At 38.2% G+C, this 13,769-nt stretch overlaps 1 protein-coding gene across 3 annotated transcripts in view; it reads right to left on the reverse strand.

Moving 5' to 3' along the window:
- Positions 1 to 13,769, reverse strand: part of Plcb1 (phospholipase C beta 1) — a 652,247-nt gene that overhangs the window by 196,919 nt on the left and 441,559 nt on the right. For all 3 annotated transcript variants that reach the window (XM_090352012.1, XM_090352011.1, XM_090352013.1), the window contains exon 11: positions 4,133 to 4,290. In XM_090352012.1, coding sequence (XP_090208138.1) covers positions 4,133 to 4,290 — 158 coding nt within the window. The remainder of the gene's footprint in view (positions 1 to 4,132; positions 4,291 to 13,769) is intronic.

A 13,769-nucleotide genomic window follows, 5' to 3' on the forward strand; every position in this document is an offset into this window, starting at 1 on the left:
GGTGTAGAGGACAGTGTAATTACACTGTGAAGGTCAAGTCCAAATATATGGGAAAGCCCAAAGGGAGTCAAATCTTGGGAGCATTATTTCATGTCTCCCTATAGCGTATACATGAAATTATAGGATGAACAGAGTCAAGAAAGACTAAAAAGGAAAGCTCTGCTATGTTTTTGTTTTTCTACTTCATTTGGGATGGGAAAAAAATCATCCAAAACATTTACAAGGCAATTACTATTGCAGGTCAGGTTTTGATCAAAGTGCTTCAGACAGAGGAGGGCACAAGACAGAGATCCCTATCTTCACATGCTAGTAGGAGACTCAATAAATAAAGGTCAAGATAATTGAATTAAGCAGTGTGTTAGAAAGGTTAGAAGTAGAGGTGTGAGAGAATTGGAATCAGGATGGGAAGCGAGACTTATGGCTGGTTGTCAGCATTAAATAGGGAGGACCCAGCCAGCCTCATTCTGAAGGTGACATTTGAGAAAGCTTCAAGGAAATTAGTAGGGAGCTAGGTGAATACCCAGGGAGAAGAGGAGCATCCAATGCAAACTCTCTCAGTTAAGACCTACCTGGTAGAAGGTAGGGGAGAGGGAAGAAAGAAGGTAGGTAATTCAGGAGGTAGAGATGGAATTCCTATTGGTCTTTGTCCCTTCTTTTTTCTTTTATTACCTTTTGTCAGTCATGGGGCTTGAACTCAGGGCTTGGCACTGTCGCTGAGCTTTTTAGCTCAAGGCTAGTGCTGTCCCTACTTTAAGCCACAGCTCTACTTCCAATTTTCTAGTGATTAATTGGAGATTAAAGTCTCAGAGTTTCCCTGTCCAGTCTGGCTTTGAACTGTGATTCTCCTGAGTAGATAGGATTTCCAGGATGTCATGAAGCTGTTTCTTTTTTCTAATATGAGTTTAAAATTCAGTATACACACTAGGTGCTTGGGAAAGTAAACTTCATGCCGAGCCACTGGCAGAGCAGGGCCGGTGAAGTGAAGTGTATCCTGCTACAATCAATGAGACCACAGCTGCATCCTCAGGTCTTTACTTGCCTTGTTCTAGTCTTGGACCTAGTTCGGGGACTACTTACTATTTCAGATTTGCCTTTTCACTCTGTACCCACACCTCTGCCAGAACCGTCTAACCCTGCCAATCTACTGGAACCATAAGAAACATCTGGATGGATGAATGGACCATTTAGTGATGATTTGTCTCCTTATTGTGGCTGTCCTGGAAGCCTCCCATCTTTCATTCCAGCAGGCAGAGAGAAGAAGAAATCCTCTAGGCTAGATTTAGTTTTTTCAGCTTCAAAACCTATCAGTCCTCATGGAGACATGGTCCAGGTGCTAGGCTTCTGGAGTCCAGGAAGGGCCATGTAAAGAAGGCATAGCTTGAGGGTGAGTGGTGTGACTGAAGAGCCACTTGTCCTTTAAGGACATCAGGAGAGTCACTCCCAGTGAACCAGATGGGCAAGGTCACATGACACCGGTGCTTCACACAAAACCAACATGCTTGACAATGTGCGCTGTGTTGGTTCTCCATGAGGAACCCATGGATTTGTAAATTTTTAATGTTCCAAGAAATGTATATCCTCCTTAAGAGGACACAAAGAGGTACAGTGAGTGCAGGGAGGTGAGTGGCTCTCTTCTGCAGTAGTCAGGGGCTACCATTCATGCATTCTTTCTTCAGCTTCGTTAGCATGTGCTAAGTCTGCCTTTCTCCATTACGATTGGACAGAGGAGCCTAAACTACACAGGCCCTACCAGAGCTCACCCCTGTCCTCGACAGAGTCCAACCAGGCTAGGCTGCCATCTTAGGTAACTAACAAACACAACAGTTGGAGCAAGAAGGGAGGGGGGAGGACTGTTGGAGTGAAATAAAAATCTATTGATTCTTCTCTATGAGAAAAACAGCATAGCCTGGGGGAGTGTCATATGCCAGTAATCCCAGCACTCAAGAGGATATTGAGTTTGAAGCCAGAGTCTGGGATCCCTTGTGAAATCCCCATCTAGGGAGTAGGGGAAGGGAGAAAAGAGTTGTCAATTTCAGCAACAGGTACAGCTTTTTAAGATTTTGTTCAGAATCAAGGCCAATAACACACATTTCGCTGTAAAGTTCAGTGCAGGGTATTGCTTACTCTTCTGTAATTATTTAACAAATACCTTTTAAGGTACTATTGATAATCTTTTGAATATATTTTTATTGTCAAATACAGTAGGGTTGGTTTTTCTTTTTTTCTTTTCTTTTTTGGTGGTGCTGGGGATTGAACTCAAGGTATTGATTGGCTTGCTTTTTAGGCTAGCACTATACTACTTGAGCCATGCCTCCAGCCCTGATTTTGATTGGTCATTTTGGCTATGGAGTCTACAAGACTTTTCTGTCTAGGCTGGCCTCAAACTGCCATCTTCTAGAATGCAGCCTAATCAGTAGCTAGGATCACAGGCATGAGCCATTGGTGCCCAGCAAATACAGAATCTTTGATCAGAAAAATCTATTTCTAGACAAGTGACAGTCACTCACACTTGTAATCCTAGCAACTCATGAGGCTGACATCTGGGATCTCGCTTCAAAAGCCAGCCTGGACATGAAAGTCCGTGAGACTCTTCTCTCCAATTAACCACCAGAATACCAGATATGGTACTGTGGCTCAAGTGGTAGAGTGCTAGCATTGAGCTGAAGAGCTCAGGGACCGTGCCCAGGCCTAGAGTTGAAGCCCCATGGCTAACAGAAAAGAAAAAAGTGTTTCTCTACACTGCACTTAGAAAGGTACCCAGGATTATTATTATTATTATTATTATTATTATTATTATTATTATTTTGCTTTTCCACAGAACCCAATTCTTAGCATAATTCTGCTTCCAGATGATCACCTAGTACATGCCCCAGTCCTGTCAGTCCTCAGAAACCATGAAGCTCAGACCATGTGTTCTCCTGTTTATGAGCAAATAAACTCAACTTTGACTATTGATGCATTTTTACTGACCTTTGAGAGATACCAACAACAGCCCCAAACCTGGCATGGAAGAATGGAATTTTACACAAGTGTATTGTCTCACATGTACAAGTCTAGAATTCCGAATGCCCTAAAATCTGAATGATTTCAATACTGAGATATATATGTAACATGGTCTAGATTCTGAAATGTTTTGGATCTAAACAGATTTGGAAGTCATAGATGCTTGATCAGAAAAGTCTGTGCAAATACAGTATTCTAAAATCTGAAACATTCTGGTCCCATGCATTTTGAACAAGAGATGGTTAGTCTATGTAAAACTGGATAGCAATTAATATCATCATCATGATGAATAAATCAAACAAGCTAGAGATAAATTCAACAATACTGACAAACCTTTTAAGTGATATAGAATGAAAATATGAGAAAAATGCATATTACAATAGTAATCAACATATATGAAGCTTAAAATTAGGGGAGCAGGGACCGGGAGTTTGGCCTAGTGGTAGAGTGCTTGCCTAGCATGTGCGAAAACCTGGGTTCAATTCCTCGGTACCACATGCATAGAAAAAAGCCAAAAATGGTGCTGTGGCTCAAGTGGCAGAGTGTTAGCCTTGAGGAAAAAGCCAAAGGACAGAGCTCAGGCCCTGAGTTCAAGCCCCAGGACTGGAAAAAAAATTAGGGGAGCTGTACTGTTTAGGACTACCCTTAAACAGATAGAGTTAAAATGTAAAAAGTAGTGATCAATTCCCAAGACAGTGTTCACCACTAAAATGAACGCATATATGGGGGTGTTTTGAGTGTGGAGTAAGCTTTAGTTTCTTAATTTAGACAACTAGGGATATACTACCTATTCATTAAACTGCACAACTAAGCTGTATATATTCCTTGTATGGCATATTATACAATAATAAAATGTAAGAAAACAGTAACAAAGTGCAAGAAATAAAGCAAATAAATCAATATTTCATTTCCTACACCAAGCATCCATTGATACATTAATTAATTCATCCATTAATTAATGTCAAGAACATCTGGATAAGCTGTTATATTTTAGCCTCTGAAAGTATAAAAATAATTAATAACCCGCTGAGTTCATTGTTACTACTTGGACTTTCTACTACATGGGTCTTTAGCCATAAAGGGTCAGGTCTCCCTAGCTGACTCTCTTGGCAACACATATTCACTCTACCTTGAAGGATATCTCGGTTGTCATGGTAAACCCATGAGTGATGACAGGCTCTTCCTCTGCCGTCCTTCCTTTCCAGCAGTCCAGCTCCACACAGCGACACCCAGACAGGAGCACCTGGCGATACATCTCGACAGAAGAGTTTCCAGCCAGCTGGCCAGCTAGAAAACAACCAGAAAAACAGTGTTCACAATTCCACAAAATGAGCAAAGTAGTTAGTATTGGCTTCCTAAAGAAACTCTTCATGTCTATGTGTTGAAATGGTTGTTCACAACATTCTTCTGCTTCAACATACCAGAAAGTTCCCACACAAACCCACATGAAATCTATCATGTATCGAGGGAAAGGAGAGAAGAAAGGTGGCATGGTAACAGTGACAATGACACTTGATTGGTAACTTATTGTTTATCACATGTCAGTTATATCTTTGGGCTTTATGTGTATTAAACATTTAAGCTTCAAAAACAACTTCTCTCAAGCTAGGCCTGGAATCTCAGTCCTGGGAACACTAGCACTGGGGAAACTGAGGCAGAAGGATTACTAATTGAAGGCCTACATGAGCTACATGCTGTGGAGGCATGGCTGGAATGGTACAATGGCAACTACTCAAGTCATAGAACCAGTAAAATTAAAACCAAAATATATTTGTGCAATTTAGGTAATGAAAAAATAGCAGAGAACAGTTCATTTGTCCAAGTTTCCATAGGCCAGACGTGGAAATAAAGCAACAAAATAAACCAGACATGGAATATTTTACATGGAATTCAAGATTTAATGTTTGTTAAGATGGCACAACTCTCCATATTAACACAATTCTGGTCAAAATCTAAAAATTGACACTCTGGGGGCTGGGAATTTGGCCTAGTAGTAGAATGCTTGCCTAGCATGCATGAAGCCCCAGGTTCGATTCCTCAGTACCACGTACATAGAAAAAAAGCTGGAAGTGGTGCTGAGGCTCAAGTGGTAGAGCTCTGGCCTTGAGAAAGTCCAAGGACAGTGCTCAGGCCCTGAGCTTAAGCCCAGGATTGGCAAAAAACAATTGACACTCTGGTCTAAAACTTCATATGGAAATATAGTGGGCTTTCTTTAGTCAAAATAATATTGAAAAATATAATGTTGGAAGAATAACAGTTCCAAGTTTTAAAAGTTATTACAAAGTTATAGCAAATAATGTGGTACTCTGGCAAGGAAAAACATATAGATTAATGCCCAAGAATAAACTTTCAAAAGATTTCCAAGACAATTCAATGTAGTAAGAACCTTCTCTTCAATGCTTTAGCTTGTGACATCTGGACAGCCACATCCTAAGAATGGAAGTCGATTTCCATTTCATAATCCATCCAACAAATTAACTCAAAATGAACCAACGTCCTAAATTTGAGAGCTAGAACTATCTATAGACAGATACATAGATGTACAGAAGATAGGTAGACAAGTATAGATGACAGAAAGGAAGGAAGGAAGGAAGGAAGGAAGGAAGGAAGGAAGGAAGGAAGGAATGAAAAAAGAAAGAAAGGAAGGAAGAAAGAATCCAATAACACCAAAGGGAAACCATAAAAATTCAGTGTCTATGAACAGAGCTGAAATACCACAATGAAATGATTAGATTATCATAATCAAAGTCCGTTAAAAGTCAGAGAATAGAATACAGAGCACAGAGAAACTCTATCAATACTGTTTCCCTTAAAAAGTAGAAGTCAATAATTTCTTTATAAATAATAACATTTATTATAATACAGTAATAATAATAATAATAACAATAATGATAATAATAGTTGTTGTTGTTGTTGTTATTTGTGGGGTTTGAACTCAGGGCCTGGATGCTGTCCCTGAGCCTCTATGTGCTCAGGCCTAGCACTTTACCACTTGAGCCACAGCACCACTTCTGGGTTTTTAGTAGTTAATTGGAGATAGAAGTTTCATTCGCACTTTCTCTCCACGCTGGCTTCAAATCACAATACTCAGATCTTAGCGTCCTGAGTAGCTAGGATTATAGACATGAACCACCATGTGCCCATGGTGAAAAATTATTTTTAAAAGCCTAGTAATGAACAACTTCTGAGAGAAGGCTGTTTTTATACAAATTGAAGTTTTAGGCTTTCCATGGTTAAGTCGTTTTGATGTCTACTGCATTAGTCTCCATCATATTTTATTGTCATTTGGAAGATGGTATGTTGATAAGAACTGTCAAAGTAACATTGAAGTAGACAACATCGGCCTTGTTGAGACATCCAGGAGGAAGAAAATAGAATTTAAGCTTCCTGACTTAATTATATTTTTATATTTGTGTCATAACACCCCACCAGCATCAGCATAATAAAAGGATGACATTCTTGAGTCTTCAAGAGCCCTTTAAAGGTACTGAAAGTCTGATTATGTAGGGTTGCATAACAACCTTAGAGATGAAGGGAAAAAAAAGGAAAGAACAAAAACTGAGGATGTTAAACCCACAAATGTGTTCACAAAAACAGAAGTGTTGACAGAACAACCTAGAAATTTCCTGATGCCATTGATAATGGCTTCAAAATCTATTGCTTTTGTTAAAATTTACAAATATCCCTAGTATATGAAGGAAAGAAGAGAAGAGTGTAAGTAAAGGAGTGAAGCTAAGCATTTATATAGCCCTTACACTTTAGAGAGGGCTACCTTTATGAAAGGAGAAGATTTTGAATAATTATTAGGCTAACTCATCAACAATGCTTGTTCCTGCAAAACAAAAACAAAAGAAAAACAAAACAAACCCCAGTATTGGTATTAAATGACAGAGATTTTTGTATGTCTGATGACGGGAATTAACATCATTACCTGTTTTGCAATGTCTAAGCCTATTTCATTAATAATTTGGTGAAGAGCACGATTGTCCTGGTAGAAGCTAGATCAGAGTTAATGGTGCAGTAAAATAGAAAAATACTATGTGCAGCTATTACCTGAAGGAGATTCATGAGTATGGAAGATCCTCAAAACTGCTTGAGCTGGGCATGGTGGCTCACGCCTGTAATACTGGCTACTCAGGAGGCTGAGATCTGAGGATCACCGGTCAAAGCCAGCCCAGACACTAAATAACTGGAGACTCTTATCTCCAATTAATTACTAGAAAATGGGAAGTGGCGCTGTGGCTCAGGGGTAGGGTGATAGCCTTGAGCTGAAGAGCTCAGGGACAGCTCCCAGGCCCACAGTTCAAGCCCCATGACTCCCCCCCCCCCCAAAAAAAGAAAAAAGACTAGTTGATCTTGTTGACGTCATGGTCATGTTGAAATGGAATATGGAAGCCGAGAGCTAAAATAATGAATGTTGTTAGATCTTTTAGGAGCCAATGACTTTAATTAACTAATTAATTAGTTTTAGAAGGCTTGTATCATACTATGTGTCTGAGTTTGTTTCCGATGATTGGAACATGTGCTGTGTTAAGCTTAAATTACCTGATTTTTGTATTTGAGCTAACAGCTTCTTGATTAACAGATAAACTCCTTGGGTTTTATTATGAAGTTTAGTACAAGTCTAGCTTCCACCATTCTAAAACTAAAAATGCTATATTGCCATCTGAAACATACGGAGGAGATTTCTTCCTTTGCAGTAGCCTTTTCCTCCCTTCCTGAACCTCTTACCAGTATAATTTGTAAAGGTGTGGATTTATGGCTTTCTTTGTTTCTGTGGTTATAGAGGAAGATGCCACCCAGGGTAGTCTGAATCTATAGGCTATGGTTACTTATAGTTGGTTTGTAATAAACAGTCTTCCTATTTCCTTTAAAAACAGAGTCGTTATTTTACATCTACAGTACTTTTCCACTATATGACCAATTAGTTAGAAATGACTCAAAAAGTTTCTAGAAACATTTCTTTGGACTTTCTTGGGGAAAAAAAGGGCATGGTAAGGCATATGGTTATGTTTGTGAGATGAAATAAAGATCCTGGAAAAAAGAGAGATAAAGATAACAAGAGAGAGAGGGAGACAGATACACAGAGAGAGAGACACAGAGAGAGAGAAACAGAGCGACAGAAAGTCAATTGTAAAAGGTCTAAAGCTATCCCAAGTCCTTCCAAGGTAAGTTTGTTGCTTAAACATATCTTTAATGAATAATGAAATCATCAAAAGAGCCTGTATTTTGAGATGCAATGTTTATCTGGTGATGGTCTCATTCTTCCCTGTATGGATTACTTCATTTATGGAAACTTTTTTATTATTATTTTCCATATATTTTTATTGTGATTAATAGAAAGGTTACATTATATTCACCAGATAGAAGGTGCATTACTTCACATACATTGATACCCTTTCTCGTGTCTTGGTCCCCATTTCCCTCCCCCCACCCCTCCCCCTCATCTTGTTTTCCTCCCTTCCCTATCCACTTTCAAATAACCAAATACTTTTTTTTTCCAGGCACATGCATTGATAATCTCTATTACTCATCCTGTTCTGCCAGGCATCTCAAACTCGACTTACTTTTCTTCTTAAAATTCTAAGTTTCTCTTTATTACATCCCATCCATTACAGTTCCATTTGATTTGATCCAATAACTCTAGCTTCTGGCCAAAGATCTCTAAGGGCTGGGCTGGTGATCTGTCATGAGTCATTCAATCCTTGGCCCTCTCGGTCTGGCCATGAATACTCCTTAGAATACATTCTGAGTCTATGATTGAAGTTGGAGCTCAAGTTCTGTCTCAGATGAATTCATTACAGTGCCTCCAGTCACAGCTCTGCAGCTTCTTACTTGAATGCATTCATTTTGAGTGGCTGGTTACATTCATTAGTGCTTTGTCTCAGATTACTCAAGGCATCCAAGAAGGTAGAAAAGATCAGAAAATGAATATAACATTTAAAAAAACCCAAAGACTTCTGGGAAATTTCTCTTCTTGCAAACACCAAAGTATCATTGTCTACTTTCATGTTTACCACTATGTAGCATGTTTTTTTCAGTCTGTAGGATGAGAAGTTTCTAGAATATAACACAATTGTTAACTGAGTGGCCTGTTTTGGTTTGTTTGTTTGTTTTGCTTTGCTTTTATTTTGCTGGTCCAGGGGCTTGAACTCAGGGCCTGGGTCCCTCTTCTTGAGCTTTATTCACTCAAAGCTAGGGCTCCACCACTTGAGCCATAATTCCATTCGTGGCATTTATTGTTTTGTTGGTTAATTGGCAATAAGAGTTTCATGGGCTTTCATGCCTGGACTGGCTTTGAACTGTGATCCTCAAATATCAGCCTTCTGAGTAGCTAAGATTATAAATATGGGACACCATCACCTATCAGTGGGCCTCTGCAATAAACATTGTCTCTTTGGTAAGTGGAGATAGTGACTATTGCTGTTTGCTTTCAATTCGATGACAGTTTTTCAGGGCACATCTACATCCATTAGAATAGTCGAAAATACAAGGTTTTATTTGCCTTCCTCATTTTTGGAGAGAACAGTCGGACTACCCCGCTTTTCCATGGTATCTGCTGCTACCTCTGTGAGATCATGGAGCTTTCTTGAATACAGATACAATTCACTCAACATGAGATAGCTCAGCTGAGAAAGTGTGGAAGAGCTTAAAATTATTCTAAGGCTTGGGGAAAATTTAGTAATATATCTTTCTTATTATTGGAACATCACTGTCAAGGGTTGTATGTATTCAAATATATGAATAAAAGAGTCATGATACTGGCTACTAAGAATATAAAAATGAACCAGCATCCTGACCTTACCAGTTAAAAGGTAAGTGTAAGTAAAAGAAGGAAGCTTAAATTCTTATCCAAACATATTTCTGGACATCCTTCCTTATTCTTTCTTGTAGCCCATAGAACAATTTATTTAAGCTCTAATAAGCTTCAGGATTTCCTCTCCAGCCCTGGAGGAAATCTAGAATATTCTCAGTAAGAAATAACACTTTCTGTGGTGGTGATGAATGTGGGCATTTCCTGTGAACTCTGGGAAGTGTGTTGGGTAAAGATGGATGCCGCTGTATCTCTAGGAATAGTTTCCTCATGATTAGAGACAGCTACAGACAAGCATTTTTCTCCATGTCCTGTGGATCTTGTCCTACACGGAAGCCTGGTACTGGGAATGCACAGTCATCCTAAAACCACCAACATGGCTTGTGACATCATTGAATTTCTAATTTAACCAACCTCCACGCCTTCCTCCTTCAGATGTCTTGCTGTCTGAGGCAATAAAGTTCTTAATTTTTAAGTCATGAAGTAAGCCTCCTAATAATTTTAGCGACAAGGACTCGGGCTGTTTTAATTCATCGTCATTTTAGAAACAAAGAACTCCCAACTCTAAAGAGGTAAGCCTGTAATTCAGTGAGAAGTAAATTTAAATAGGACTTGTTTATTTCCTAAGCTTATCTTCCCCTTCTACTGCACAATTTTCTTATATCTGTGTACTTTTATTAGGAAATCCATGTTGAAAAGGATGATTGGGTCTGACCAGTGTCATCTTGGCCTTATGGCAGATGGTAGGTGTGGCACCTTGTCTTCATGGTGGGGGAAGGTAAGGCTCCTGCCTTTCAGGTGAGTGCCTAAATTTCTGGAGACAAGGGTGGGCCCTCGGGCTGACTGGTTACTAAACCTGTCAGTCCAGTGCCTGAGAATGGGAGTTTCCTGTGACCCTGTCCCCTAACCTTGTCCTATTTAGGCCCAGACAAGCTTAGACACCATTATGCCAAGCCAAGTTTCTCTGTATTTCAGTCCTGTCTCCTGGATCTTCTCTGGTCACCATGGTGTCCTAATTCAGTTCTCCATTGGAGCTGACTTGGTTTGTGGGGTTGTTTTTTATTCTTTCTTTCCTCTTTGTCCTTCTTGGCTCAGTTTCCTAACAGTGTTAAGTGTATTTGCTGACTGCTGGTCTTTGGGATAGGAGTCTACCATGCAGTCATTGCCCTCTTAATAAAGAGTGCAAGATTCAACCTCTCAAAATGTGGCTTCTCTGTTTTCACACTTTACAACAATGTTAAAAGTTTGCATATGCTAAGGAATAGAGAGAGAGAGAGAGAGATGTGAAAGAAGGGAGTGAGACACACTCCATGAATAGATAATGGATTATCCACAATTGTGAAGTTAGGGCTGTTGAATCATTCTTAAGTCTTTTCTCCAATCTCTACTGGATATGAGTGGAGAAGCTGGATAATTATTTGAGACAGGCAGATAATTTAATCAATCAAAATATTGGAGTTATCAGATCTAATGTTTTTCAACATTGAAGCCTCCAATCTAATGCTTAGTATTCTGTAAGGATGTTAGTCGTTTGGAGATACATCACAGTGCCTTGCCTTTGTATAAAATCCTTATCTCTAATGTAGTTTAGGAGCAAGACAAGGTTTATGAAATGCCGTCAAGATATAAATTGAAAGGATGAATTCTATCTCTGAAGATTTTTTTCTTTCTTGAATCATCATGGTGAATTTGTCAAGAAACAATAATTTCAAACATAATCACTATTGGGTATATTGTTGATGACACCCAAAACTCTCAAAATGATCATCATAATTAAAAAGTAACTCATTCGCTTCATATATTGTTGTCACTGATCTGATTTATTTTTCCTACTGGATCCACCTTGGAATTCAACAAGGGGAAATTATGAGGAGAGAAAGAAACACAAAAAATGCATTGGTGAATTGATTATTTTCATACTGTTATCTTTAATTTCTATAGTCCTATTCTATTCGAAAGCCCAAAAGAAAACCTCTCACATAATGAAATTCGCCTTGCTTTGATTTAGACTGGAATTTTAAAGAAATAAACTAGTTCTTGACAATTCTTCTCCCACAAAATAATAAATAAGCAGATAAATGACAAGGAAGATAGGGATTGGTAATCACCTAACTTAACAATATCAGTCTGCAAGCCATTTTTTCACCTGTATTCAAATAACAGTAAAGTTAAGTGCTATCTTCCCATAACAGAAAATGCTAGCATTTCTTAGGTGTATTTAAATGGAAAACCTTTCTTTTTCTATAAAATGAGTTTCTATAGATACACTTTTCACTTGTCTTCAAAAATGACTATGATGTATAAAATTTAACATTCTTTTCAGTCTTTATTTTCAAATTGTTGGATTTGGCTTTGGTTACAATTTCATTTTATAGCATTCTTAATTGGTTATGGAGAGTTTGAATTTTTAGAGCAGAGATATTGCAAGTGTTATAAAGGCCTTTGAGAATCAGAAGTTCTATGTCAATTTCATTTACAATTAAATCAATGATATTATTACTAAATATATGAACTAAAGCTAAATTTTGACCCTAAATCAAAGAGGATTTCAGGCAAAATCTTGGAAAGACTATGTTAATATTTTTATACAAATAACTCTTTCTGTCTCTCTTTCTCTATCTGTCCATCTATCTCTGTCAGTCCCTATCTCTATTTCCGTCTCTGTCTCTCTCTCTGTCTTTCTCTCTCAATTACATGGCATTCCTCTTCATTCTTCTGAGTGAAAATAAAGAATTTTAAATTAAACAAGGTAAAACTATGAACATTTATTTAATTTCATTCAACTCTAATGTGAATTTTAGTATAATACACAGTTCTGAAAGGGAAGAGCAGGATTAACAAAATATCACTCATGAGCAGAACTTATTTAAGATATTTCCCATTTTCATATTCTGAGTATTTGAAAACAAATGTTCTAACACTGGAAATTAATAATTGGGCAGAGACACAATCATGTTTATAACTCAAATACAGAAATCAACGTCTTGTTGAACACCTTTTTTCATTAAATGAGTACTGTAAGGGCTGAAAATGTAGCTTAGTTGTAGTGAACTTGCTTAGCATGTGAAATGTACTTCGTTTTAGTCTCAGTAATACAAGAAAGGAAAAGATCCCAACAGCTCTATCTTCTGACAAATTTTAGCCACCAATATGCTAAAACTTCAAACTGAAGCCAACTTGACACAATGGAGCCATATTCTCTATCATGACCACATTCACATGATTACAAGGAGGAATGGCTACGTAAGTAATAGAAAATTAATGTGGCTGAAGCTCCCTACTGAAATGCAGTTTAAAAAGCTGAAAGTAGTTTGATGTTAGCATGCTTGCCTAAGTTCAATCCCTCAGGCCTACAAAACAAGAGCAAAGCAAAAAGACCAACAACAATAAAACCAGCCATATTTTATAGACATTTGATCTTTATTTTATATTTTGTTGTTTATCTCAGTAGGGAGCATTTTCTCAGAAAGATTATATTGTTATAGTAAAGGAAATGAATAATTATGTATAAATTGTGAAGCATTAAAATGAAAAGCTGTAGACCTAAGAATTTAAGTGGGAAGGTAGAACTGGAAATAAACTTCTTTCCTAAAGTCCTATGAACTTGGATGGGAGCTATGAAACTTTTGAAGTAGCCAGAGAAGTACCCAATCCCAGGATGTGATCTCAGTGGACTCTTGCCTTAATGAAACTTGCAGTGGTTTTACAAAAGGACCAAGCATTATTTGGTACTGTGTCACTGGAAGCAATGAGCCATGTCACCTCTCTGAATCTGGGTAGACTTCTGATTCTTTTGATCAAGAAACATCTCGAAACTGCTGTCATTAAGCAAACAAAGACAAATCAAACTTCCTCCTGGTCTCTAAGGTACATATTCTTGTAACTGAGCTGACATGTGGGAAGTTCTTCTTACCGTAGGTTTATCATGATGTGAAAAAGCTCAAGCCACACT

The sequence above is a fragment of the Megascapheus bottae genome, chromosome 18 (assembly GCF_031878675.1).
Source record: "Megascapheus bottae isolate mThoBot1 chromosome 18, mThoBot2.hap1, whole genome shotgun sequence".
NCBI lineage: Eukaryota > Metazoa > Chordata > Mammalia > Rodentia > Geomyidae > Megascapheus > Megascapheus bottae.